The sequence below is a fragment of the Rattus norvegicus genome, chromosome 15, assembly GCF_036323735.1.
Source record: "Rattus norvegicus strain BN/NHsdMcwi chromosome 15, GRCr8, whole genome shotgun sequence".
NCBI lineage: Eukaryota > Metazoa > Chordata > Mammalia > Rodentia > Muridae > Rattus > Rattus norvegicus.
This window is the reverse complement of record NC_086033.1, coordinates 59878665-59905887: the sequence shown is the minus strand read 5'-3', so window position 1 is coordinate 59905887 and position 27223 is coordinate 59878665. Positions and strand designations below refer to the sequence as shown.

Genomic DNA, 27223 nt, shown 5'->3' with positions numbered 1-27223 from the left:
GGTAAGGGCCTTTCCCTTTGCTCGTGAGCAGCTCCCTTCTTACTAAGTCCTCATTTGTTGGGGGTGCAGATTGGTCCTTCAAGGCTTTCTTTCAGGACATTTATCCCCAAATAGCCCTGCCATTGACTTGATCTACATCTATCATTATGCTGAGAATTGGGAGTCAACACATGACTTTGAGGAGAGCAAAGCATTAATTCTACAAGGTGTGGTGTGTTTTAATTCCCTTTTTGTTACAGACAAATGAAAATATTGCTATCACATACCTCATGGTATCATCAGGAGGCTTCAGCGAGCCTGTTCACATAAAGTGCCTAGAATGATGCCTACTGAATCATAGTTATGAATGAAGGGACCAGATTCATAGTGGGTGTCAACATTTAGGATGCTGAAGTGCATGGAGAGATGGATGAACAATGCCTGAAGAGGCCTGTGGAATAGTAGGGACATAATGCCTGATACATATGATTTATACATTATGATCTCTATAAATCTGAGACTAATACAGGTCTTAAATATTCTGCATATTATTTATATTGAGTGATCCTGTTTTTCTTAAGACTTCTTAAAATGGGGAATATTCCTTCCTGTGTTTGTTCATTCCTTCAGCAAATTTAGCTCTATAGCCTCTTAAAATTAATATTTTAGTACTATATGGCAGCCTACACACACACAGACACACACGCACACACACACACACACACGCACACACACACACACACACACACACACACACACATATATATATATATATATATATATATATAGAGAGAGAGAGAGAGAGAGAGAGAGAGAGAGAGAGAAAGTCTAGGGCTCTTAAATGTATTAAACCTTTTAAATATTTTTCAGCATTTTGCCCATGTAGAACCTCTTAGACTGTTGGTTTTTCACTAAATTGATAGTTCTTCCACAAATGACTGCTCATTCTATGATTGGCACTTCTATTTTAGCCCCATAGCGCAATGCAATATGTTCTGTGAGTGAGCACAACACTTCAGATAAAGCATACCACGGTAATCCCGGTCTCTCCCTTCTTTTACAAACTACACTTCTGCCGGTAAATCTATATGCACCAAAATTCCTGCAGCAGCCTCACTAGCACACTATGAATTTCCTTCCTGTGTATCTAAATCCTGAAATACTGTGTTGCCCTTTTATAGTTATCCGTTTATTCATTAAATTCTACTCCATTACCTACAGTCATTAATATAACCGGTCAAGGTCTCTTTCTGTCTTAATTCTGCCACCTACTATATTTCCAGCACATCTAGATAGCTGTCATATAAAAAGTATAATAAATGTGTCTATGATGTCTTCATTTGGGTCCTTGGCAAAACTGGAAAAGACCAGGTTGTCACCAAAACCCATTCTCATTGATCTGTTAGTTACAACTTTGGTGTGAAATTTAAACAAGGTTCAGAGATAATTACCGAAGGGAGGATGAAACATTTTTAAAGCTAGAGGAACAGGAAGTTTGCTACGAGGTTGTGCCTCCTAGATATGTCAGAGAAGCTACACTCAAGAGGTCTCACCAACATGGCAGCCTAAATATGACCTAAGCAAGGATAACACCAAAAGACAGGCTGATATGGAAGGCAAAGAAATCAGGAGACCTAAACCCTAGACAAAGAGCTAGAGAAATAGTGTTCCCCAGGGAAGATCCCAGCAATTGGTTATCCAATTATCAGCTATTATCTGTCCCCTCATTTTTCTTTTCCAGGATGCATTCAGCTACAGACATCTCTGTGAAGATGGTGAACAGATATAGACATCCTCCTCCCTCAGTCATGCATGCACTCAGTACCACAGCAGAGCGTGGAAGGAGGCCCTACCCCACGGTGCTTCCCGTCCTGGGTGTCCTCTCTGAGGTTTCCTTCTCAGAATTTTGTCCTTCACAGTGCATTATTTCTCTGTTGTTTCCCCCTCAGTCCAAGGGGTCGGCTCTGAAAAATATCCACACAAGTAACATTATTTAGACTGAACATTTTCCTTTAAAGGTTTTTCCAAGTTGTGCTGATAATCCATTGTTATATATGAGACAGTCTTTTAATCCAATTTGCTTCTTTGAAAATCAGGATATGCTTGGAGGATTTTTCCATGGCTCCAGTCTCCACTCCACGAAACACTGTGGATTTGTATATGCCTGGGTGGGTTTGGGGCAGGCATCTTTCTACAAAATTATAGCTGAGAGCTATTATGGAACTGATGCCTTCCTTTATTCAACCAAGCTCCATTGCAGGTGTGGACAGAACGCATCCCAAGGACACAGAGAATCAAGATGCATGAAACCTGTCTGTGGACAATGACTGGACAGGAGGGATAATTTCCTATTATGGCAAAATTTGTGTTGCTGTAATTCCATTTTAGCTTCAGAGACCAAGGGGAGAAATTACAGACTTCAGGTAACTGTGGATTTTAGTCCTGACACTGAAGTTGAAGACCTGTGACACTGAGTTTGTTTGCTGAGAAGCACTACTAGTCCACAGTGAAAAATGCTTTAAGGAAATCCTATAAGGCCATGGGAGAGCTGCTGAGCTGGTTCAGTTGTAAAAATGCTTGGCGTGTAAGGCTTCAGACTGGAGTTTGGACCCTAGAAACCCACTGAAGTACCAGGTAGGTGTGATGGCCAGCCTGTGATACCAGTATTAGGAAATAGGTAGAGGATCCAAGAACCAAACTAGTTGGCAAGACTAACCTTCACTGGGAGGTCTGGTTTTGACTGGGATGTGCATAAGGTAGAAAAGAATTGGAGGATGATTGTTGACATCAGCCTTGGGCTTCTGCATGCACACACCCCTCCCATATATGTATATACACGCCCAAAACATATATACATACCAACATGGACACACTGCCCACACATGAAGAATGAACAGAAAATGGGCAAAGTGCTTGCCATGAAAGTATGAGAAATTCAGTTACATTTCAGAATCCACATTAAATGAAAGCCAGGCATGGTGGTGGTATGCCCTTGTAATCCCAGTGCTTGGGAGTCAGGGACAAGATCACTGGGGCTTGATGACCAGATAGTCTAATCTGCTTGGCTAAGTCTGGGCCAGTGACAGAATACTTAAAACCCAAACCAAACAGAATAAAACAAAACAAACAAAACCAAGATGGATACCTTAATGGGAAAACATCCATGCTGTCCTTTTGCCTCCCTCTCATCTCTGTCTGTCTCTGTTCCCCTGTGTCTCTTTTACACACACACACACACACACACACACACACACACACACACTTACATGCACATGCACATGTTTGTACATATGAACATGCATTTACACACAGAGATACTTTCTATTTTTATTTAATGTAATCAGATGATTAATTAATTTTGAGCACAAAATCTTGCTATGTAGCTCAAGCTGGTCTCAGATTCTAGATTCGTTTACCACAGCTTTCAAGTTCTGGGATTATAGGAGCGCACCACTATACTTGTCTTTCCTTAGTATTTAGAAAGGTATCCTGGTGTTGAATTTAGGGTAGGCTAAGGGCTAAATGCATTCTGGTTTTGTCTGATAGTTCACCTCTTACTTTGAGTATGACAAAGTTAAACTTTCTCATTTTTTCCAATTGTACTCTTTGGTAAAACATTTGTCCCTGAACATTAGAATCCATTCCATTTTCCCCAAACTTTTTAGTGTGTATCTCACCACATTATTTCTTTTTTTGGCTGACAATCACTGTTTCTCTTACTAAAATCATTATTGCAGCCAAGAAAGAGGTTACCAAAGCCTATTTAATCTCCTGACTTAGAGGGCCCGTGGCATCAGTATATAGAAGAGCTTTGGTCTTGGGTCTTGGAAAGCTAGTTCTATGAGGAAGACTGAGGAGGAAACGACAGAGAAATAATGCACTGTGAAGGACAAAGTTCTGAGAAAGCAACCTCATAGAGGACACCCAGGGGTGGGGAGCTCCATGGGGTAGGGCCTCCTTCCACGCTCTGCTGTGGTACTGAGTGCATGCATGACTGAGGGAGGGGGATGTCTATACCTGCTCACCATCTTCCCAGAGATGTCTGCAGCTGAAGGCATCCTGGAAAGGAAAAAAGGGGAGACAGATATAAGCTGATAATTTCCCAATAAGAAGTATCCTCAGGGTTGGTCCAGATAGCAATTATGTCTATGATATGCCACCACACTCTGTCTTGTTCTAGTTGGTCGCTCTATAAATTTAAATTTAACTTCATTTTGGATCTCAATTCTTCTTTCTTTATTAGTATTTCCCATGAGGCCTCATTTGCCCTCCCAGCCCGCAGGAATCCTTGATTGCCCATATTCTAAGCAATGCTATAGGGGCATTACCAATATCTTAATCCTGTGAGCTGTCGCCTTACCAGTGCTTTAAGCATGGGAAGGTATACATCTGATAAAACAAAAAGTCTGAAATAATAAATTTACTTACAAAGGACCAGAGGATGGAGGAAGGGGAGAGGAATGTGGCTAAATAGTAGCAAGCAACAGGTCAGGCTACACACCCACTTATAATCCCAGACTCCAGAGGCTGAGGCAGGACCATCATGAGTTCCATCATTTGAGGGGGGTAGGACACGTAGCATTCAGGAAAAGAAACTTCCTCAGGATCATTTAAAGCAATCACGTCCTATGCACTTTCTTCCATGTCTTCTATCTGTCCTTGTCTCTGTCCAACAAAGGACTTTATGTTCATGGAACAGCACATAAAACATAGTGTGGGAAAAGACAGGACCTCCTTCTACAGACACTTTTAAATGGAGTTTTACAGGAGGAAAATTAGCTTTGCTGTCTCATACTGACTCAGATCAGCACTCAGAACTGCAAACAGATGTTATTAACTGACATTCACAAGTTGTTTCCAACATTTATTGTGAATATTTAAATCGATGCTTTCAATGTTGCTGCTGTTTGTAGTGGATTAAGTAAGGAATACACACACACACACACACACATGCACACACATACACACATATACACACACATGCAAACAGACACATGCACACAGACACAAACACATACACACACATGCACATAAACACACAGGCACACAGACACACACACACATGCACATACATACACACACAGGCACACAGATGCACACACAGGCATACACATAAGCACTCACACACACATGTTAGGGACATGGATACTTTAAGATTAAAGCTATATATTCAATTTAGCTTACAAAAGCGGGTGCGTGTGGGGAGTCTAAGGCATACTAAGGTTGTTACATTGTTTTCTTAAAGACAGGTTAAATTTGAAGAAGCTGTTTACAAAGTAGGGAAACAAATTGAATACAAAGTTTTAGATGGTCCCAAAGTCTGTTATTAATTTAGTTACAAGGTCCAGCAAAAAATTCAGTTTCTGACGCAGGAGGTATTAGTAGAAAAATTAATTACCACAAAGGAGACCCTGTCTCCATAATTAAACCAAAGGAAGCAAAACCAAGGCAACCAATCAAAAACTGAACAGAGGAGGAAGTGACGACAAGTACATTTCACATTCTTAAATGTATGTTAAAACCTTCTGTCGCAGTTTGATTTTTATTGTTGTGATAAAGCATTGTCCCAAAGCAAGTTGCAGACGACAAAGTTTACATGATTTATAAGTTACAGGTCTCCATGAAGGGAAGCCAAGGCAGGAATTGAAGCAGAGGCCATGGAGGAATGCTGCTTATGGTCTTGCTCCACATAGCTCCCCCAGTTGAGGTTTTCTCTTCCCAGGTAACCCTAGTTTGTATCACGTTTACAGAAACTGACCAGCGAACCTAATCCTATCTTGAGATCCCAGCAGACACTCACTGTACACAGCTCCCAGCCAATTCTGAGGCAACACTGTTCCTCTGCATAAACTGCCTCTCAGGGTAAAGCTGTCCCTGCTTCCCATAAGCCAAAGATCTCTATAGCCAGTGTAGCTTCCTCATGAACAGTTTCTGCTGACCGCTTCAAATTTACATCATAATGTCCTTTGACTTTCTAGGTCTAGCAGACATTTGCTGACTGCTACCACATTCTGCTCCAGGGACACTGCAGGGGAACTTGTAGGATCAAGTCTTCTTTTAACCTCTGAAACAGCCCAATAAAACCTTTTTATTTAAACGTAGGAGTTTGGGATCCTTTCAAATGGTAGTCAATATTGTAATCTCTATAAAAATTCTGCTTGCGATTAGTTTTTCTCTATTTGAAAAGTTTTGTTAGAAACTCTGTTGGTTTGTTTGATCGGTTGTTTTGTTTTTTGTTCTGTCCTAGATTGAGGCTATAAAGCATGTCATTACTCTTACATACTGTCTAAAAAGTTTAAAGCTCATTCTTGGGAACCATCTGCCGGTTACTCATCTCCCGTCTTCTCTTAAAAAGTTTCAATCCTTAATGACATAGGCGAACATTGAATATGTTTTGAAGGTTTTAAGCCTTTTGTCTGACCTCTTGGATTCCAGACCACAGTGCCTTCTTACCTTACTGCTAATGTATGTCTTCCAGGTTCAGCCTTACCTACTGTGTCCACAGCAGTAGGAAAACTGCAAATGTATTTCCCAGAATTCCTTGCAAGGTAGCCTCCAAGGGAGACATGACACAGAGGCTTGCGGGAAAACAGCGAGTTGTCCCAGCCCCTCTCTGACTTCTGCTTTATCTATGTTAGTAGCAGCACCAGAGACAACAGCAGTGGTGGCAACAGTCATATTAACAATTAGGGCAGGAACACTGAAGCAAGCATAGGGGGTGACTAGAGAAGTCTGGGCAAAGCTATGCTCACTTTTGTATTCAAAATAGTTGAGTATACTAGCTTAGTAATGACTATGTAATAGCCAGGATGACCCAAACTTGCCTTGTTTTAATCCCAGCCACTACTAATACTCCTGAAACTCACTACCTAAGAAAAGCACCGCCCTTATCAAACATCTGCCTCTGCTAGTATTTCTCTGCCTGGGCAGATGCTGTAGACACTGCAGTGAATAAACATGGGTGTATAACATCAGCTGAGGCTGTGTGTCCTGGGAGGTGTCACGTTCTGTAAAAACATCCAAAGACTCAACGGGCAATCTCAGCTCTGAACACATTTCTCTATCTTCCGGGAGAGAATAAGCAAGCCCTCAGATCCTGGGTGAGGCTTCGTGTTCTCCCCCAGCATTTACTGATCTTGTCTGTGCCATGCTGATTTCCAGAAGGAATGTATTCAATTTATTGACAAGAGTTGCAGACCTTTATTTCTGTTGAGCGCTTTCTTCTTCAAGGCATGTGATTCAACACTCTTATCTCCCTGAGCCTTTTCTTCCCTTCAGCCAAAGAATTTTCAATCCATGTTTTCTTTTGGCATCTGCTTTCATTTTCTCTCAAGCTCTTTCTCTTTGCAGATAAATTGTATTCAGGGAGTTTTTTTTCAATCCTTCCCTTCATCGGCAACAACTTTTAATTAATTTTTAGTACGTGTATATAATAAGTTTATGGCATTTCATACATTTGTGTTAAAATTCACTCATTTGCCTCCCTCTCCCTCTCTTGTCACCCTTACCCTTCTTGCCAATGCTGTTTCTCCCTCAAATGGTCCTCTTTTTATTTTTATCACACACACATCTATATCTATATCTATATCATCTATATCTATATCTATATCTATATCTATATCTATATCTATATCTATATCTATATCTATATCTATATCTATATCTATATCATCTATCCAAGTTTCACATATATCTAGCCAAGCTTCATATGTGAGAAAGAGCATGGGTGTTTTCTTTTTTTATTCTTTCCCCACTGCCCTCTCTTCCTCCCCATGTCTTCTAGTCCTGTATCATATATGTGTACACACATATATATTCTATGTATGAAAAAACATGACACTTATATTTCTGAATCTGTCTTGTTTTGCTTACTATATTTTCAAGTACCACCTATTTTTCTGCAAAGTGAAATAGTTTTAGACTTCTTTATGGCTAAAAATAACTCATTGAATAGTTGCACATTTTAAAATCTATTCATGTGTTCATCTCTATGCATGTTGGTTCTGTGCCTTGCCTATGTAAATACTGCTGCAGGGAACAGAGGAGAAAATGGGAGTCAGTCAAACACTGATGTATGAGAAAGACATTTTAAAAATCTCATACTTGGTAGGATTAATTGTTTACCCTCATAATCACAAATATTTGTAGCTCTCATGATTCATCATTTTTAAAAAAGCTTCTTTTTCATCACATGGAGACTACTACAGAAACCTACAACTGGTCCAAACGCAGAAAAAAGCTGACCAGGTCAGCACCAGCTGACACATCTATAGCACAACCCCTACCATTGATGCTCAGGTGACATCAAAGAAGAGGGATCCAAAAGGACGAGAGCTGGAGGCCCAGGAAGACTGCTGTAAGATTGTGTGTTCTAAATGTGACAGGGAAGTCCCACTTCTGAGATGCTGAATCAAACTTTAAACCCACCACAGCGTTGACATGTCAGTGTGGGTGGAAGAATTTCATGAGTTCCCATCCCTAGATGAGGGGCCACAGTCCTGTAGTAGAATGTATTTATTTCTATCTTAATCTTTAGTAACTTTACTGGAGACACGAGTCTGGTCGGCAGTTATTTCCTTTCGGTGCTTGTCCAAATTTCTTAGGAGCCATGTTGGCTTGGAGGTTTGGGTTTTGATCCCATTCACTCTTGAGTTCTTCCTTTTGAGGTGAGCTGGCATTTCCCCCTCACAGGTTTTAATTCCGTTTATTTGCTTGTAGCTTTTGACATCTTGACTGGAATGTATTACAGGGGTTCTTTTTTTAGATAAGAACAGTTGGGGTTATCAATGATTTTTTTTTTTTGCTCAAATGTCCATTTTCATCCACTGTTGGGCCTAATTATTATTTTTTATTTCTTGTGCTTTTAGCTTTTACATGAGATACTTTATCTACCCTATGGATCCTTAGGTTTGGTTCTGGGTTGTATTCCTGAAATACCAAAAGTTGTGGTGATTAAAAATAAAACTCTATATGTTTCCAAAAAATTTAAAAAAAAAAGACAAAAATAAACACATCCAGTGCTTTGACTTTTTCCTGTTTCTGGCATTCTTCATTTCCCTTGTGATTATCCCCACTGTGATTTCGGTATTTGAGCCATTAAAGTTTTCATTTCAAGCATATCTTTTAAAATATATAACATTTTAAATAACTGAGAATTTCATATACACATACAACGCATTTTGGTCACATTTACCCAATTTCTTCTAACTGCTGTCAGATATATTCTCTAACCCCTGGCCTTCTTCCAACTTCATGCCCCATTTTTAATAACCCACAGGTCTCTGTTTCATTCATATTTTCCCTCATGTGATGGTATCTACTGGGGCATAGTGGACTTACAGTGGCCATACCTTAACAAAAAAAACAGACTCTCCCTGCCCCAGACATCATCCACTGTCAAGAGCGCCTCAGTCAGATGTGAGGGCTCATGAGCACCTCTTCCTTCTCACTGAAATGCTGCCTTGTTTTTACCTTTTTTTTTCTTTTTTTTCGGAGCTGGGGACCGAACCCAGGGCCTTGCACTTGCTAGGCAAGCGCTCTACCACTGAGCTAAATCCCCAACCCCTTTTTTTTCTTTTTCTTTTTTTTTTGCCTTGTTTTATCTTAAGCAGGAAAATGGCCACTGTGAGGTCATGAGTATGTTGTCCTGTCCTGTCCTATCCGATTTACACTGTTTCACACTTGTCCTCTCTGGGTTTTGACTTCTGGCTCTTTCAGTGTTTCTGCCTCCTGTTCCATGATGGCCCTAAGGCTTAAAGGGCATCCCACATATGTGTAAGCATGCCCCAGACTTATCCTCTGCACTTCCATAAGTTGTGAGACCTGCATTGTTGGGGTCCGGGACCTCAACAAGTTTCCATATCAACCACCATCCACTGCACAGAGAAGCTTCTCTAATGAGTTCTGAGAACATCCCTAGTCTCCGTGTACAGAGATACAAATTTAGAAGGTGGTTTGATATAGTGTCCATTTAAGAAAATAATACTGGGGGAAATTTCCTGAGCAAAACACCAATGGCTTATGCTCTAAGATCAATAATCAAGTGGGACCTCATAAAACTGCAAAGCTTCTGTAAGGCAAAGGACACTGTCATTAGGACAAAATGGCAACCAACAGATTGGGACAAGATCTTTACTAATCCTACATCTGATCGAGGGCTAATATCCAACATATACAAAGAACTCAAAAAGTTAGACTCCAGAGAGTCAAATAACCCTATTAAAAATGGGGTACAGAGCCAAACAAAGAATTCTCAGCTGAGGAATAACAAATGGCTGAGAAACACCTAAAGAAATGTTCAACGTCCTTAGTTATCAGGGAAATGCAAATCAAAACAACCCTGAGATTTCACCTCACACCAGTCAAAATGGCTAAGATAAAAAACTCAGGCAACAGCAAATGCTGGCAAGGATGTGAAGAAAGAGGAACACTCCTCCATTGTTGGTGGGATTGCAAGCTGGTACAACCACTCAGGTAATCAGTCTGGAGGTTCCTCAGAGAATTGGACATTGCCCTACCTGAGGGCCCAGCTATACCACTCCTGGACATATACCCAAAATATGCTCCAACATACAACAAAGACACATGCTCCACTATGTTCATAGCAGCCTTATTTATAATAACCAAAAGCTGGAAAGAACCCAGATGCCCTTCAACAGAGGAATGGATACAGGAAATGTGGTACATCTATACAATGGAGTACTACTCAGCTATCAAAAACAATGACTTCATGAAATTCATAGGCAAATGCATGAAACTAGAAAATATCAACCTGAGTGAGGTAACCCAATCACACAAAGAAAAAAAAGAAAAAAACAAAACAAAAAAACCCCAGACATGATATACACTTCTGATAAGTGGATATTAGCCCAAAAGCTCAAATTACCCAAGATACAATCCACAGACCACATGAAGCTCAAGAAGAAGGAAAATCAAACTGTGAATGCTTCAGTCCTTCTTAGAAATTGGAACAAAATTACTCACAGGAGGAAATATGGAGACAAGTGTGGAGCAGAGACTGAAGAAAAGGCCATCCAGAGACTGCCCCACCCGGGAATCCATCCCATATACAGCCACCAAAACTAGACGATATTGATTAAAGCCAAGAAGTGTATGCTGACAGGAGCTTGATATAGCTGTCTCCTGAGAGGCTCAGCCAGAACATGTCAAATACAGAGGCGAATGTTAGCAACAAACCATTGAACTGAGTATGGAACCCCTGTTGGAGGAATTATAGAAAGGACCGAAAGAGCTGAAGAGGCTTGCAAGCCCATAAGAACAAAAATACCAACCAGAGCTCCCAGGGACTAAACCACTACTCAAAGACTACACATGGACAGCTACATACGTAGCAGAGGATTACCTTGTTGGGCACCAATGGGAGGAAAACCCCTAGGTCCTGTGAAGTGGAGTAGCCAACAAGAGGAATGTCAGATTGGAGAGGCAGGAAGAGGAGGTGGTTGGGGAGGGGAAACACCCTTATAGAAAAAGGGGATGGGGAGGAGAGAGGGGGCTTATGAACAGGAAACCAGGAAAGGGAATAACATTTGAAATTTAAATAAAAATATCCAATAAAAAAATATAATAGTAACAGACTCATTTCTGGGATTTATGAGCTCCCTAACCATGAGTCCTTGGCTGGACTACAGTACCAGACATAGATTTCCTCCTGTACAGTGTCCTTAAACCCAATTAGAAAGTAGTTGGCTACTCCCATAGCATTTATACTGTTACTGTACCCATGTCACTCTCTTGCTGTGAGTCACTATTGTAGCCTATAGGTTCACAGCTTGATAAGGCTATTCCTAGCTTCCAAAGGTACTCAAATCTAAAGATTCAATGCTAGGATTTACACAGGAGTTAGAAGATGCAGGGCTTTTCTTTCTGCGTTTGGGTTACCTCATTCAGTCTAATGTCTTTTCACTTCTGTCCTGCAAGTTTCTGAATTTGCCTGTAACTTTCTGATTTCATCTTCTTTAAAACTGAATACAATTTGATCGTGTATAGATACTGTGGTGTGAATGAGAAATGTTCCCCCATAGTCTCATTATTTGAACACTTGATCCCCAGCTGGTGGCACTCTTTGCAAAGATTAAGGAACTTTCAGGGAGTGGAACCTTGCTGGAGGGAGTGTATCACTGGCATTTTGAGTTTATAGTCTTGCTCTTCTTCATGTTCTCTCTCTGACTCCTGTGTGAGAAATAGGATTAGCCAGGCATTTGCTCCTGTGGCCATGCCTTCCTGGCCTGTGGCCATGTGATGGGTTTTATCCTTCTGGAACTCTTCCTCCCTTAAGGTGTTTATGTCAGTGTTCTATCTCAGCAGCATGGACATAACTGATATTGGCTCTACATTTTCATTCCCATTCATCATTCGATGGACATCGAGGATGTTTTTGAATCTCTGCTATTTTGAGTAGAGCAGTGATGAACATGGATACTACAGTAGTAGCAAGTAGGGTGCGGATTCTTACCCAGGGGCTGGCTTGCACAGTACATCTCTCTCCAGATGTTTAGAAGCCAACAGGCTGCTTTTCACCGAGGTTGCACCACTGGTAGATTCCAACAACAATGCATGAAGCTCCCCCCTTAAATTCTCAAAAGCATCTGTTATTTGTTTTCTTAATCTTAGCTATTCCAATGTGGGTGAGATGCATTTTCAAGTTCTCTATTCACCTTTTGCTTACTGAGTTTCTTACTCTTGGGGTCAAGTTTCCAATCCACGGTGCGAGTTCCCGTCCTTATTTCTCTTCTCCTCTCTGGCTCCTGAACTGATTTTCTTGCTTCATCTGATTGTTTGCATCCACTTTGCAGTCACTGATAGCATTTATAAATTCTGAGTCTGTTTATCCAGGGTTTCAACCATTCCAGTGTCTTTGCCATTTCTGATTATGAATTTTTAGAAGAATAAAATTTTCTTGAGTTTTCATTGGTTTTGGTCCTTTCTGTGTGATAGTTTATGCATCTGTTGGGGTATATCTTTTCTGGGTTTTTTGTTTATTTGTTTTGAGTCTCTTAGTGGGAAGTCATTACTAGAGGGCCTAATATCCAGCACCATTCACCAGGAATGTAATAAGTTGTCATAAAAGCAATAACACTAGACAAAAATTGGATATAGAAACACACTTAAAACCAATTATAAGCAACTGTTAAGCCACCAACAGAAAAGCGAATGGCAAAACTAACGAAGAGCTTTATTCTGTTGAACTGATACTGTGCCTAGTGTGGCCAAGAATCAGCTACACAGAGGTTTAATTATTTCCGTGTGTACCTGGAGCTGCTTCTGGGCATGGCTAGCTTTGCAGCCTGTGGACCAGTCAGGCTCCCACTCAGGGGATTCCCTCACCTGTATGTCTTTGGATTAATCATGATAGAGTCAAGGGGTCTCTTCTGAAGATATTGAGGTGTGGGGGAGGCCGATGGGGCACCGGGGTCTGTTGCTAAAGGACCAACACCAGTGCTTCCCAATCTTGATCAGTATTACTCATGCCACAGCATAAAGGAGTGTGAAATGGTGTCCACTGAGCCTGAGAACTTCATGGTAAAGAGGAAACAATTCCAGAACCTTACTGACTTCTGGCTTGGGGCTATCAACCTCCATGGAATTACCTATTTCTGGCCAAAAACATAGAGCCACCAGCTTTCATAGTCTGAGTCTCCTGCTAAGTGAGCTTTCTAATCCTTTCCATATCAAATTCTCATCCACACCAATCAAGACATACTGTTTGTATGTACTCTCGGATTGAAACATATACTCTTTCCTTCACTTAAATCATTTCAATATCCCTGTTTCTAATCTTTCATCTTGGGGCAATCTTGAGAAATAATAATTTCATCACAGTAAGGCAGGTCAGCATGGACAATATTTTTTGCCACATATGTAGCTTCTAACCAACATGGGTATAGGTAATGCGTACTCTCCCCAAGAAGTATGAAGGGGGCATTGCATTAAACTATGAAATAATTCTGTATGTTACCACAGTTAAATTCCTGCCTTTATGTATGTAGGAACCATTACTTCGCTATTTTGAGCAAGGGGATGAATGTTTCTGATTTCAAATTTGGGGAACACACATGGAGTGGCCTTTTGGACTAATAGATTTTTTTTTACCTTTAATCCTTAGCATCTATCTACAAGAACTTTTCTGCAATGTCTTCATATAATGCAGATATGATAGGCTTAGAATTGACCCTTCATTAGACATGAAACTTGGAACAACAACAAAAACCCCATCAACTGTGCTCTTGAATGTCACCCAGACACAGAAAGGCACGCAGCCAAGTTTCCCCAGCTCTTTGTCCCATCTCCTGCTGTTGCTTGGATATTAGTTTATCAACATAACAAGTTTCTGCCACTACTGTGTGACCAGGGAACACTGCGAGAACACTGCCTTGGATATGCATGTTTGCTTTTAAAACGAGGAACCACATTGCAAGGTAAGTTGTGTTTAAGTAAATCTGTCTCTTGGTTTTAGATCTCGGTTAACTTGCAGGTCATTTTCGTCATGCACTCTCCGGGCATTTTAATCAGACTTTATTCTGCATAGACCACTTGGATGGGTAAGATGGATTTCTTCTGTAACAGCCCAAGAGAAAGCATCCGTGAGCTGCGTGCTCGCATGCCACGGGAAACATCATCAGTCATTTTCTCTCGCACTCTTTGAAGACAGAAGGAATCCCAGCTTTGAAGAATAGTTGTTCTTTGCTCCACAGACCTGAAAAATGGGAGGAGGGATATGGAAATGATTTGAGTGAAGGAAAGAGTATATGTTTCAATCTGAGAGAATGTGCAGAGAGTATGTCTTGATTGGTACGGATCCCTGGGTACTCACTAAAGAAAAGCAGTATTAAATAAAATATTCATAGCTTCATTTATGAGCTTATATTGTGGAAACAGAACATAAAGAGATGCTGACAGATGTTTCTACAATTCATTTCAGTTGCAGAAGATCCCCAGGGTTAGGCTTCATATCTGAGCCAATCAGAACCCTCAAATGTATTGAGGTTTTTTTTGTTGTTGTTGATTTGTTTGCTTGTTTGCTTGATTTTGAGACAGGGTCTCTTTATGTAATCCTGGAATTCTTTATGTAGTCCAGGCTAGCCTTGAACTTATAAAGATCTACCTGTCTCAGCCTCCCAAGTGCTGGGATTAAAGCATGTGCCACTATGCCCAATTATTCAAGTAATTTTAAGAGTGTGTGTTTGTGTGTGTGTGTGTGTGTGTGTGTGTGTGTGTGTGCATGAGGATTTGCTAGGGGAGCATAGAATGAGAAGAAACAGGCACAAATCGAGAGCTCTATACTCATGATCTCAGTGAATGAAACAAACAATGAATCGGGTATTATGACTACCATCATGAAGATGACAGGAGGGAAGCTAACAAGGGAAGGAACCAGGTCTGTTGGTTCTAAAGCCATGTGGCCACTATTCCAGGTTCTCTTCTCTAGTTATCCTGTGACCTAGGCATTGATAATAGTCTGCTGTATCTAGAGGGTTTGTTGGTTCTGTTCTTTTTTTCTCTCATTTGTAGTTTGTTTTGCTGGTACAGGCAGAGGAGTGTGCAGAGAGGGAAATGATTGGATTCCATTTGGCTCTGCAAACCTTACCAATACACTCCTTTCACTGTGTTAGGCTTTCCTCGCTGGACAAACCTTAGATTCTAAACGTGAAGGCACCGATAAAGGAGATAGCATCACTAGAGGGAAGCTATTATTCATACCTTCCTCAGGCAGGGAGAGAAACATGACTGAGCCCAACAGTTTATTTTGTAACATGCTGTGTTAAAACCAAAGACCTAAATGTGCAAGAAATGGATACACTTGTGTCTGCTAGCACTTGGATTTCAGGAAATATTTAATGTACTAGGAAGGTTCATGAGATAGCTGTATTGTAATTACTTTTTCTAAAATCAAATAAAATACCAGTTAATCATCAAATGTCAACAAAATTTAAGGATGGATAATCTCTTAAGAGTTATTCATTTATGTATAAGAGTGCTCTATTTGCATGTGTGACAGGAAAGGGCATTAGATCCCATTACAGATGATTGTGGGCCACCATCTGGGACTTGAACTCAGGACCACTCTGCAAGAGCAGCCAGTGCTGTTAACCACTGAACAATCTGTCCAGTCATGGAGAGTCTTATTTTCTTCTCCAATTTGAAAATTTTCAAACTCCTAAAGACATAGGCATTTCTTTTAGAGTCATATAACAGCACTAATTAAAACTATAAAGAAGGAACTTCTGTAGACTTGGATGTCTCTACAAGCTACCCATGCTGGACACCGTGAAGCAGGAAGGCAAGGGTGCTGGGTAATTAATTTTTCCACAGGGAGGAAGGATAGGAAAAGTTAGGGAAATAGGAGACAGCAGGGATTACTTTCTTGAAAATAAAAAATAATATTCTTTGGAAAAAATACATATCTGCTTACTTAGGTCCATCTTTAAAGCTGGTTAAACAAGACGAAAACTGTTTTTGTTATCCCTTGGAGGTACAAGCTAAAGAAAAATGTGGAGAAACTTGAAAAAGCAGTACAAGAATCAAAGTGTTCCACGAATACCCCGCATTCAAGTCCCCGCAGCGGCTGCTGACATTTCGTTACTGAAGGTGCGGCATCTTGTTCATAGAGGGAAGGGCTTCCCTTCTTTCTTCAGAGGGTTGGGGACTTTGTGCACTGCCTGTGTGAGAGCTAGATGTTTGATCTGCATACATGACTGCTGAAGGAGTCAACGAATGAGGGCTGGCAGAGCCTAACCTGCTCACCCTCATGGTCAGAGTCTGAGAAACTGTCTTCTCCTTACATGGCTGACCCGCCACCATGGGGACTCACTAATTGGCCACATCAACAGTGCGGCTTCCTGTTTGATCTGTCAGCTTCTTTCCCACTGAGCTAATTATAGCCATTCACATAAAAATTCTCTGTAAAAAAGCTCATTTGTCTTGCATCTCTTTTGAGAAAGATAGGGGACAGTATAGGAACATGAGAAATGGAACCTGTCACTTACTTCTCAGGATGTTTAAAGTTTAACACAGGTAAGGAAGTAGGCATAGTTTTTCTTGATAAAATAAAAACTGTGACTGTCAAAAATTTTATCTGATGTAAGGGTATTCTCATGGTACTAGAGAGCTTTGTTCCTGAGGTAGGCTAGCAATTTTCATATTATCTTGTCTCTGCAATCATGTGAAAGGTTTAATTAGTTACTCACAAATGAAAGCCATTCTCCTCCTCAAATATACTTTAATACAGAAACTTAGAGTGAATTGATTTCTTGTATTGTGAGGCTCTTGGCCTTGCCACTTTTACTGTGTTTACTTCTAATATAAAATTTAAGGACTCTAGACAAAAAAAGAAAAAAGGTAGAAGAAAAAGAAAGAAAAGGAAAAGAAATAACAACAAACAAAACAAAACCAATTTGCCTTGTGGACTTCTGAATTTAGTCTCCTAGAAAATGTCTAACCAGTAAGGGTAAATGTCACCATAACCTACATTTATATGGAATAGTTTAAGTATAGTTTTTCCACACGGTTTTCAGTTGGCTTTGAAATTTCTGTTGCTTTTGTATTTCATATCCAAGAAGAAGTTATTTTAACTTGATAGTTCTAGGAAGCTGATGCTGTTACCATAGTTTCTCCTCATTTATTTTTGAGGCAGAGTTTTGTGTAGCCCGGGCCAGCCTTTGTCTTATAATGTAGTTGAGGATGACTTTGAACTTCTGATCTTTCTACCTCCCCATTCCCAGAACTCTCTTTGGAGGAGTATCTCATGGTGTAGACCAAGCTGGCCTTGAACTCAAAGTGTCCCTTTGACCTCTGCCTCCTAAGTGCCACCACTCCTGGTTCCTCTGTTTCCATAACACTCATTCATTGCCAAGGTTGACCTCATTGCCCATTTGAGCATCTATCTCTATTCTGTATGAAACTTTCCACTGAGCATCTCAGCTGTCTGGAAGCCTCTCATACTTCAGGTTCTATATACACTCCCGCAACCTATTTTTCTCAATTTAGAACTAATAAAATCTTCAGATCCTAGCAGGCTTTACATCTCTCTCAGCCTAAAATCATAACCTACGTAACCTAGCACCATTTCTTTTGCTGTTTTCAGCAGCATTACACAAGAAGACTATTGTTTACATAAATGGTGAAGGGAATATTCCTGAGTATTCACATCCCATATGCTTTAAAAATAAGTGTCACCATAGAAGAAGCATCCTACTCCTGTGGACACTCGTTTTGAGTGTATCACACTTTTAATGGCGTCTGGATTTATCAAAGTCACCTCTTGGTTTTGACAGGACCTAAATCAAGGCCAACAGCGTTACTTGTACAGCATCATGAGGATTTATGACTCCAGGCCCCAGTGGAAGGCCCTGCAGACCCGCTACATTCACAGCCTTGGATACCAACAGCATCTGGGTGAGTTTAACTACCTTACTAGAGCCAGGCACATCAGGAGGTGACTTACTATTACAGTCAGAAGTCACATCTCCAGATAAATAATTCTAGAAGAATGGCCTCTGCCGACCTATTTTATCAACATGGTTGGCCAACCAAGTTTAAAAATGATTATCCCTGACAACAGACAGTGAAGTTTTATAGGTGAATTAAGAGGGTTTAAAGAAATTAGAGTATTGATTCTTATAAAATGTTAACAACTCTCTGAGATTTATATGAACTTGATCTAGTAGATCAATATCACTGGACTTGGAAAGCCAACATAAGCTCAAACATGGCTCTCCTCCTTACTGCTTGTGTAAAATCAAAGATAGTTTACTCCCAACAATAATAACTACATTGAGCATTCAGCGTAGTCCATACATCCAGCCAAGAATATTATGTACAATATCTCCCTCCCTTTCCACTTTATAGTTATGGAACCAGAATCATACGCAAATCATGTAATTAACGAGGGCTTCAGGCAAGAGGTGTCTTCTCTAAGGATCATAACTTCTATCTGCTCATACTTTGCTCTTTCTCCTTTTCTACTAAATCCACTCATAGTTTACAAAGCACAGATGATACTATGGCTTCAAAAGACATAAACAGATCACGAGCACCAACTCTATGGAAGGCCTCATTGCTGCTACACCATCTTGCAGGAACGTCTCTAATTGGTTGCCCCTTCTACCACACAATTCTCCCAACTCAGATAGAAAACTGAAACCTAGACGAGTTAAATAACTTGACCTTGCTTACACATAGTAAGCAAGAACCTAGGGTTTGGTGATTATTGAAGATTATCTGAAGGGGGATGGAAGCACCATCTCGTGGCTCTGTTTTCAGAGTCACATACCGAAGAAGCCAATAAGCTTAAGTGAGGATACATTTACTAGTGTTCATAAAGGCTAACTACGATCTTATTAAAATGCAGTTTCCCAGGCCTTGATCTCTGGGTTTCTAATTCAGAAGGTCTTTGAAGACAGTAGAGTTCTAAATTACAGTGGGTATTTCTTTAAACACATGGATTCAGACAATCTAGTAGGTACTGTGAAGACTGTACTTTGAGAAACTCTGAAAGAAATCATATATATCATTTTAATCAGATATCATCTTTCTCTGCGTTAAAAAAGTTTTGCTAACTAAGATAAGTTGCATGGGAGGTCTACTCAAAGTTCAAATTTCTTTCCAAACATCTTCGACAAGCAAGTTGACGACTATCGTAATGTTCGTTAGTTACCTCTTCTCATTCATTTGACAGAAAATCTGCCAGAAATAGTTTTGGTTAGGAAGGACTTATTTTGGCTCATGATATTCAGAGGTGTCAGTCTCCTGTGGCCAAGAAGGGTGATAGAGGACAGCTTTTCACATCCTGGCAGCCAGGAGGAAGAGAACAAGGAGTATGGTTACTCGGCTGGCTTTCTCCTGTTTCCCTTTTCTTTTCTTCTAGCTCTGCAGCCCATGGCATGGTACCAAGCACATTCAGGATGAGTCATCCTCCGCTAATCTCTAGAAATCCCTGCACACACATACCCACAAAGTGTGCCACAGTGATCTTTAGCCAAGGTCATTCAGATTGACAGCAAGGATTAACCACCATGTTCATTGAAGGAAAGCTAAGGCAAACCAAGAAATAAATACTTCCTGTCCTCAAAGATAGTATAATTATGATAATCGCAGATGTAGACCTTTTGTGTACCTCTGAATATTTTTTTCTGTAAAAATTGTTGGACTGAAGAAATGACTCTACGATTAAGAGTACTTGCTGCCCTTGCAAAGGATCTGAGTCCATGTCCTAGCTCTCAGTTGGCTCATAACCACGTGGAAGGGCAGCTCTAGGAGTTCTGTCACTCTCTTCTGGCCTCTAGGAACTGTGGACACACATGTGGTGGACATCTACATATTTGGGCACAACTCTCATACACATAAAACAGAACTAAATAAATCTTTCTTTTTTTTTTTATTAACTTGAGTATTTCTTATATACATTTCGAGTGTTATTCCCTTTCCCAGTTTCCGGGCAAACATCCCCCTCCCCCCTCCCCTTTCTTATCGGTGTTCCCCTCCCAACCCTCCCCCCATTGCCGCCCTCCCCCCACCAGTCTAGTTCACTGGGGGTTCAGTCTTAGCAGGACCCAGGGCTTCCCCTTCCACTGGTGCTCTTACTAGGATATACATTGCTACCTATGAGGTCAGAGTCCAGGGTCAGTCCATGTATAGTCTTTAGGTAGTGGCTTAGTCCCTGGAAGCTCTGGTTGCTTGGCATTGTTGTACATATGGGGTCTCGAGCCCCTTCAAGCTCTTCCAGTTCTTTCTCTGATTCCTTCAACGGGGGTCCTATTCTCAGTTCAGTGGTTTGCTGCTGCATTTGCCTCTGTGTTTGCTGTATTCTGGCTGTGTCTCTCAGGAGCGATCTACATCCGGCTCCTGTCGGCCTGCACTTCTTTGCTTCATCCATCTTGTCTAATTGGATGGCTGTATATGTATGGGCCACATGTGGGGCAGGCTCTGAATGGGTGTTCCTTCAGTCTCTGTTTTAATCTTTGCCTCTCTATTCCCTGCCAAGGGTATTCTTGTTCCCCTTTTAAAGAAGGAGTGAAGCATTCACATTTTGATCATCCGTCTTGAGTTGCATTTGTTCTAGGCATCTAGGGTAATTCAAGCATTTGGGCTAATAGCCACTTATCAATGAGTGCATACCATGTGTGTTTTTCTGTGATTGGGTTACCTCACTCAGGATGATATTTTCCAGTTCCAACCATTTGCCTACGAATTTCATAAAGTCATTGGTTTTGATAGTTGAGTAATATTCCATTGTATAGATGCACCACATTTTCTGTATCCATTCCTCCGTTGAAGGGCATCTGGGTTCTTTCCAGCTTCTGGCTATTATAAATAAGGCTGCTATGAACATAGTGGAGCACATGTCTTTTTTATATGTTGGGGCATCATTGGGTATATACCCAAGAGAGGTATAGCTGGATCCTCAGGCAGTTCAATGTCCAATTTTCTGAGGAACCTCCAGACTGATTTCCAGAATGGTTGTACCAGTCTGCAATCCCACCAACAATGGAGGAGTGTTCCTCTTTCTCCACATCCTCGCCAGCATTTGTTGTCACCTGAGTTTTTGATCTTAGCCATTCTCACTGGTGTGAGGTGAAATCTCAGGGTTGTTTTGATTTGCATTTCCCTTATGACTAAAGATGTTGAACATTTCTTTAGGTGTTTCTCAGCCATTCGGCATTCCTCAGCTGTGAATTCTTTGTTTAGCTCTGAACCCCATTTTTAATAGGGTTATTTGTCTCCCTGCGGTCTAACTTCTTGAGTTCTTTGTATATTTTGGATATAAGGCCTCTATCTGTTGTAGGATTGGTAAAGATCTTTTCCCAATCTGTTGGTTGCCGTTTTGTCCTAACCACAGTGTCCTTTGCCTTACAGAAGCTTTGCAGTTTTATGAGATCCCATTTGTCGATTCTTGATCTTAGAGCATAAGCCATTGGTGTTTTGTTCAGGAAATTTTTTCCAGTGCCAATGTGTTTGAGATGCTGCCCTAGTTTTTCTTCTATTAGTTTGAGTGTATCTGGTTTGATGTGGAGGTCCTTGATCCACTTGGACTTAAGCTTTGTACAGGGTGATAAGCATGGATCGATCTGCATTCTTCTACATGTTGACCTCCAGTTGAACCAGCACCGTTTGCTGAAAATGCTATCTTTTTTCCATTTGATGGTTTTGGCTCCTTTGTCAAAAATCAAGTGGCCATAGGTGTGTGGGTTCATTTCTGGGTTTTCAATTCTATTCCATTGGTCTATCTGTCTGTCTCTGTACCAATACCATGCAGTTTTTATCACTATTGCTCTGTAATACTGCTTGAGTTCAGGGATAGCGATTCCCCCTGAAGTCCTTTTATTGTTGAGGATAGTTTTAGCTATCCTGGGTTTTTTGTTATTCCAGATGAATTTGCAAGTTGTTCTGTCTAACTCTTTGAAGAATTGGATTGGTATTTTGATGGGAATTGCATTGAATCTGAAGATCGCTTTTGGTAAAATGGCCATTTTTACTATATTAATCCTGCCAATCTATGAGCATGGGAGATCTTTCCATCTTCTGAGGTCTTCTTCAACTTCTTTCTTCAGAGTCTTGAAGTTCTTATTGTACAGATCTTTTATTTGCTTGGTTAAAGTCACACCGAGGTACTTTATATTATTTGGGTCTATTATGAAGGGTGTCGTTTCCCTAATTTCTTTCTCGGCTTGTTTCTCTTTTGTGTAGAGGAAGGCTACTGATTTATTTGAGTTAATTTTATACCCAGCCACTTTGCTGAAGTTGTTTATCAGCTTTAGTAGTTCTCTGGTGGAACTTTTGGGATCACTTAAATATACTATCATATCATCTGCAAATAGTGATATTTTGACTTCTTCTTTTCCAATCTGTATCCCCTTGACCTCCTTTTGTTGTCTGATTGCTCTGGCTAGAACTTCAAGAAGTATATTGAATAAGTAGGGAGAGAGTGGACAGCCTTGTCTAGTCCCTGATTTTAGTGGGATTGCTTCAAGTTTTTCTCCATTTAGTTTAATGTTAGCAACTGGTTTGCTGTATATGGCTTTTACTATGTTTAGGTATGGACCTTGAATTCCTATTCTTTCCAGGACTTTTATCATGAAGGGGTGTTGAATTTTGTCCAATGCTTTCTCAGCATCTAATGAAATGATCATGTGGTTTTGTTCTTTCAGTTTGTTTATATAATGGATCATGTTGATGGTTTTCCGTATATTAAACCATCCCTTCATGCCTGGGATGAAGCCTACTTGATCATGGTGGATGATTGTTTTGATGTGCTCTTGGATTCGGTTTGCCAGAATTTTATTGAGTATTTTTGTGTCGATATTCATAAGGGAAATTGGTCTGAAGTTCTCTTTCTTTGCTGGGTCTTTGTGTGGTTTAGGTATAAGAGTAATTGTGGCTTCATAGAAGGAATTCGGTAGTGATCCATCTGTTTCAATTTTGTGGAATAGTTTGGATAATATTGGTATGAGGTCTTCTATGAAGGTCTGATAGAATTCTGCACTAAACCCGTCTGGACCTGGGCTCTTTTTGGTTGTGAGACCTTTAATGACTGCTTCTATTTCCTTAGGAGTTATGGGGTTGTTTAACTGGTTTATCTGTTCCTGATTTAACTTCGGTACCTGGTATCTGTCTAGGAAATTGTCCATTTCCTCCAGATTTTCAAGTTTTGTAGAATATAGGCTTTTATAGTAAGATCCGATGATTTTTTTAATTTCCTCTGAATCTGTAGTTATGTCTCCCTTTTCATTTCTGATTTTGTTAATTTGGACACACTCTCTGTGTCCTCTCGTTAGTCTGGCTAAGGGTTTATCTATCTTGTTGATTTTCTCAAAGAACCAACTTTTGGTTCTGTTGATTCTTTCTATGGTCCTTTTTGTTTCTACTTGGTTGATTTCAGCTCTGAGTTTGATTATTTCCTGCCTTCTACTCCTCCTGGGTGTATTTGCTTCTTTTTGTTCTAGAGCTTTTAGGTGTGCTGTCAAGCTGCTGACATATGCTCTTTCCTGTTTCTTTCTGCAGGCACTCAGCACTATGAGTTTTCCTCTTAGCACAGCTTTCATTGTGTCCCATAAGTTTGGGCATGTTGTACCTTCATTTTCATTAAATTCTAAAAAGTCTTTAATTTCTTTCTTTCTTTCTTCCTTGACCGGTTATCATTGAGTAGAGCATTGTTCAATTTCCACGTATATGTGGGCATTCTTCCCTTATTGTTATTGAAGACCAGTTTTAGGCCGTGGTGGTCCGATAGCACGCATGGGATTATTTCTATCTTTCTGTACCTGTTGAGGCCCCTTTTTGACCAATTATATGGTCAATTTTGGAGAAAGTACCATGAGGAGCTGAGAAGAAGGTATATCCTTTTGTTTTAGGATAGAATGTTCTATAAATATCTGTTAAGTCCATTTGGCTCATGACTTCTCTTAGTCTGTCTACATCTCTGTTTAATTTCTGTTTCCATGATCTGTCCATTGATGAGAGTGGGGTGTTCAAATCTCCTACTATTATTGTGTGAGGTGCAACGTGTGTTTTGAGCTTTAGTAAGGTTTCTTTTATGTATGTAGGTGCCCTTGTACTTGGAGCATAGATATTTAGGATTGAGAGTTCATCTTGGTGGATTTTTCCTTTGATGAATATGAAGTGTCCTTCCTTATCTTTTTTGATGACTTTTAGTTGAAAATTGATTTTATTTGATATTAGAATGGCTACTCCAGCTTGCTTCTTCCAACCATTTGCTTGGAAAGTTGTTTTCCAGCCTTTCACTCTGAGGTAGTGTCTGTCTTTGTCTCTGAGGTGTGTTTCCTGTAGGCAGCAGAATGCACGGTCCTCGTTGCGTATCCAGTTTGTTAATCTATGTCTTTTTATTGGGGAGTTGAGGCCATTGATGTTGAGAGATATTACAGAATAGCGATTATTGCTTCCTGTTATATTCATATTTGGATATTAGGTTATGTTTGTGTGCTTTTCTTCTCTTTGTTTTGTTGCCAAGATGATTAGTTTCTTGCTTCTTTTAGGGTATAGCTTGCCTCCTTATGTTGGGCTTTACCATTTATTATCCTTTGTAGTGCTGGATTTGTAGAAAGATATTGTGCAAATTTGGTTTTGTCATGGAATATCTTGGTTTCTCCATCTATGTTAATTGAGAGTTTTGCAGGATACAGTAACCTGGGCTGGCATTTGTGTTCTCTTAGGGTCTGTATGACATCTGTCCAGGATCTTCTGGCTTTCATAGTTTCTGGCGAAAAGTCTGGTGTGATTCTGATAGGTCTGCCCTTATATGTTACTTGACCTTTTTCCCTTACTGCTTTTAATATTCTTTCTTTATTTTGTGCGTTTGGTGTTTTGACTATTATGTGACGGGAGGTGTTTCTTTTCTGGTCCAATCCATTTGGAGTTCTGTAGGCTTCTTGTATGCCTATGGGTATCTCTTTTTTTAGGTTAGGGAAGTTTTCTTCTATGATTTTGTTGAAGATATTTACTGGTCCTTTGAGCTGGGAGTCTTCACTCTCTTCTATACCTATTATCCTTAGGTTTGATCTTCTCATTGAGTCCTGGATTTCCTGTATGTTTTGGATCAGTAGCTTTTTCTGCTTTACATTATCTTTGACAGTTGAGTCAATGATTTCTATGGAATCTTCTGCTCCTGAGATTCTCTCTTCCATCTCTTGTATTCTGTTGGTGAAGCTCGTATCTACAGCTCCTTGTCTCTTCTTTTGGTTTTCTATATCCAGGGTTGTTTCCATGTGTTCTTTCTTGATTGCTTCTATTTCCATTTTTAATTCCTTCAACTGTTTGATTGTGTTTTCCTGGAATTCTTTCAGGGATTTTTGTGACTCCTCTCTATGGGCTTCTACTTATTTATTTATGTTTTCCTGTAATTCTTTCAGGGATTTTTGTGATTCCTCCCTGTAGGCTTCTACTTGTTTATTAATGTTTTCCTGTGTTTCTCTAAGGGAGTTCTTCATGTCTTTCTTGAAGTCCTCCAGCATCATGATCAAATATGATTTTAAATCTAGGTCTTGCTTTTCTGGTGTGTTTGGATATTCAGTGTTTGGTTTGGTGGGAGAATTGGGCTCCGATGATGCCATGTAGTCTTGGTTTCTGTTGCTTGGGTTCCTGCGCTTGGCTCTTGCCATCAGATTATCTCTAGTGTTACTTTGTTCTGCTATTTCTGACAGTGGCTACACTGTCCTATAAGCCTGTGTGTCAGGAGTGCTGTAGACCTGTCTTCCTGTTTTCCTTCAGCTAGTTATGGGGGCAGAGTGTTCTGCTTTTGGGCGTGTAGTTTTTCCTCTCTACAGGTCTTCAGCTGTTCCTGTGGGCCTGTGTCTGGAGTTCACCAGGCAGGTCACTTGCAGCAGAAAAGTTGGTCTTACCTGTGGTCCCCAGGCTCAAGTTTGCTCGTGGGGTGCTGCCTACAAGCTCTCCACGGCGGCAGCAACCAGGAAGATCTGTGCCGCCCTTTCCAGGAGCTTCCGTGCACCAGGGTTCCAGATGGCGTTTGGTGTTTTCCTCTGGCGTCAGAGATGTGTGCAGAGTGCAGTCTCTTCCGGTTTCCCAGGCGTGTCTGCCTCTCTGAAGGTTTAGCTCTCCCTCCCACGAAATTTGGGTGCAGAGAACTGTTTATCCAGTAGATCCCTTCATGTTCTGGCGGTGTCTCACACGCAGCGGTCCTGCTGCTCTTGGGCCCTCCTCTACGGGAACCCAGAGGCCTTATACAGTTTCCTCTTGGGCCAGGGACGTGGGCAGGGGTGGGCAGTGTTGGTGGTCTCTTCTGCTCTGCAGCCTCAGCAGTGCCCACCTGACCAGGCGGTGAGGTCTCTCTCCCACGGGGTTTGGGAGCAGAGAGCTGCTGCGGGCCGGGATCCACGCCATAAATCTTTCAAAAATAAATGTTGACATTGAAATCCCTCTCCACCCCCAACCCCCTCCTAGGTTATATCACTCAACAGGAAGCCTTGTCTTGTGCTGCTGTACTTAGACATTCAACCATGCAAGCCTCAGCTATGGTCGCTCCTCAAAGGACTATTCTCCCCAAAGTCTTCAGCCGTGCAAAGAATGTGTCAACCAGCAAAACCAGGGCTTAGAGTTGGATCCAGAACCTCCAGAACATCATGCTGCATATCAAGACCCTAGACAATGTGTAGTCTCTGAAGTGGGCAGTTCAGCTCCATATCCTTGGAATTTTTGTGGTTCCGTGGTATGCATTTGTTGAGTGACAATGAATAAAAGAATACTAATGAAAACTCTA

The 27223-nt window shown here is 40.7% G+C and overlaps 1 protein-coding gene across 3 annotated transcripts; it reads left to right on the top strand.

Moving 5' to 3' along the window:
- On the top strand, positions 1-27223 carry Fam216b (family with sequence similarity 216, member B). 3 transcript variants are annotated; one of them, XM_063274156.1, is made up of 6 exons: positions 1-206; positions 1721-2613; positions 14102-14414; positions 16413-16584; positions 18270-18390; positions 26908-27218. In XM_063274156.1, exons 4-6 carry the CDS (start codon positions 16486-16488, stop codon positions 27057-27059), a joined length of 372 nt encoding a protein of 123 aa, XP_063130226.1. In that variant the 5' UTR covers positions 1-206; positions 1721-2613; positions 14102-14414; positions 16413-16485; the 3' UTR covers positions 27060-27218. The 3 variants fall into 3 exon arrangements, with proteins under 3 accessions (XP_063130226.1, XP_063130224.1, NP_001407078.1); XM_063274154.1 differs by having other exon boundaries at positions 3-206; positions 16469-16584; NM_001420149.1 differs by lacking the exons at positions 1-206; positions 1721-2613 and having other exon boundaries at positions 14333-14414; positions 16469-16584; positions 26908-27223.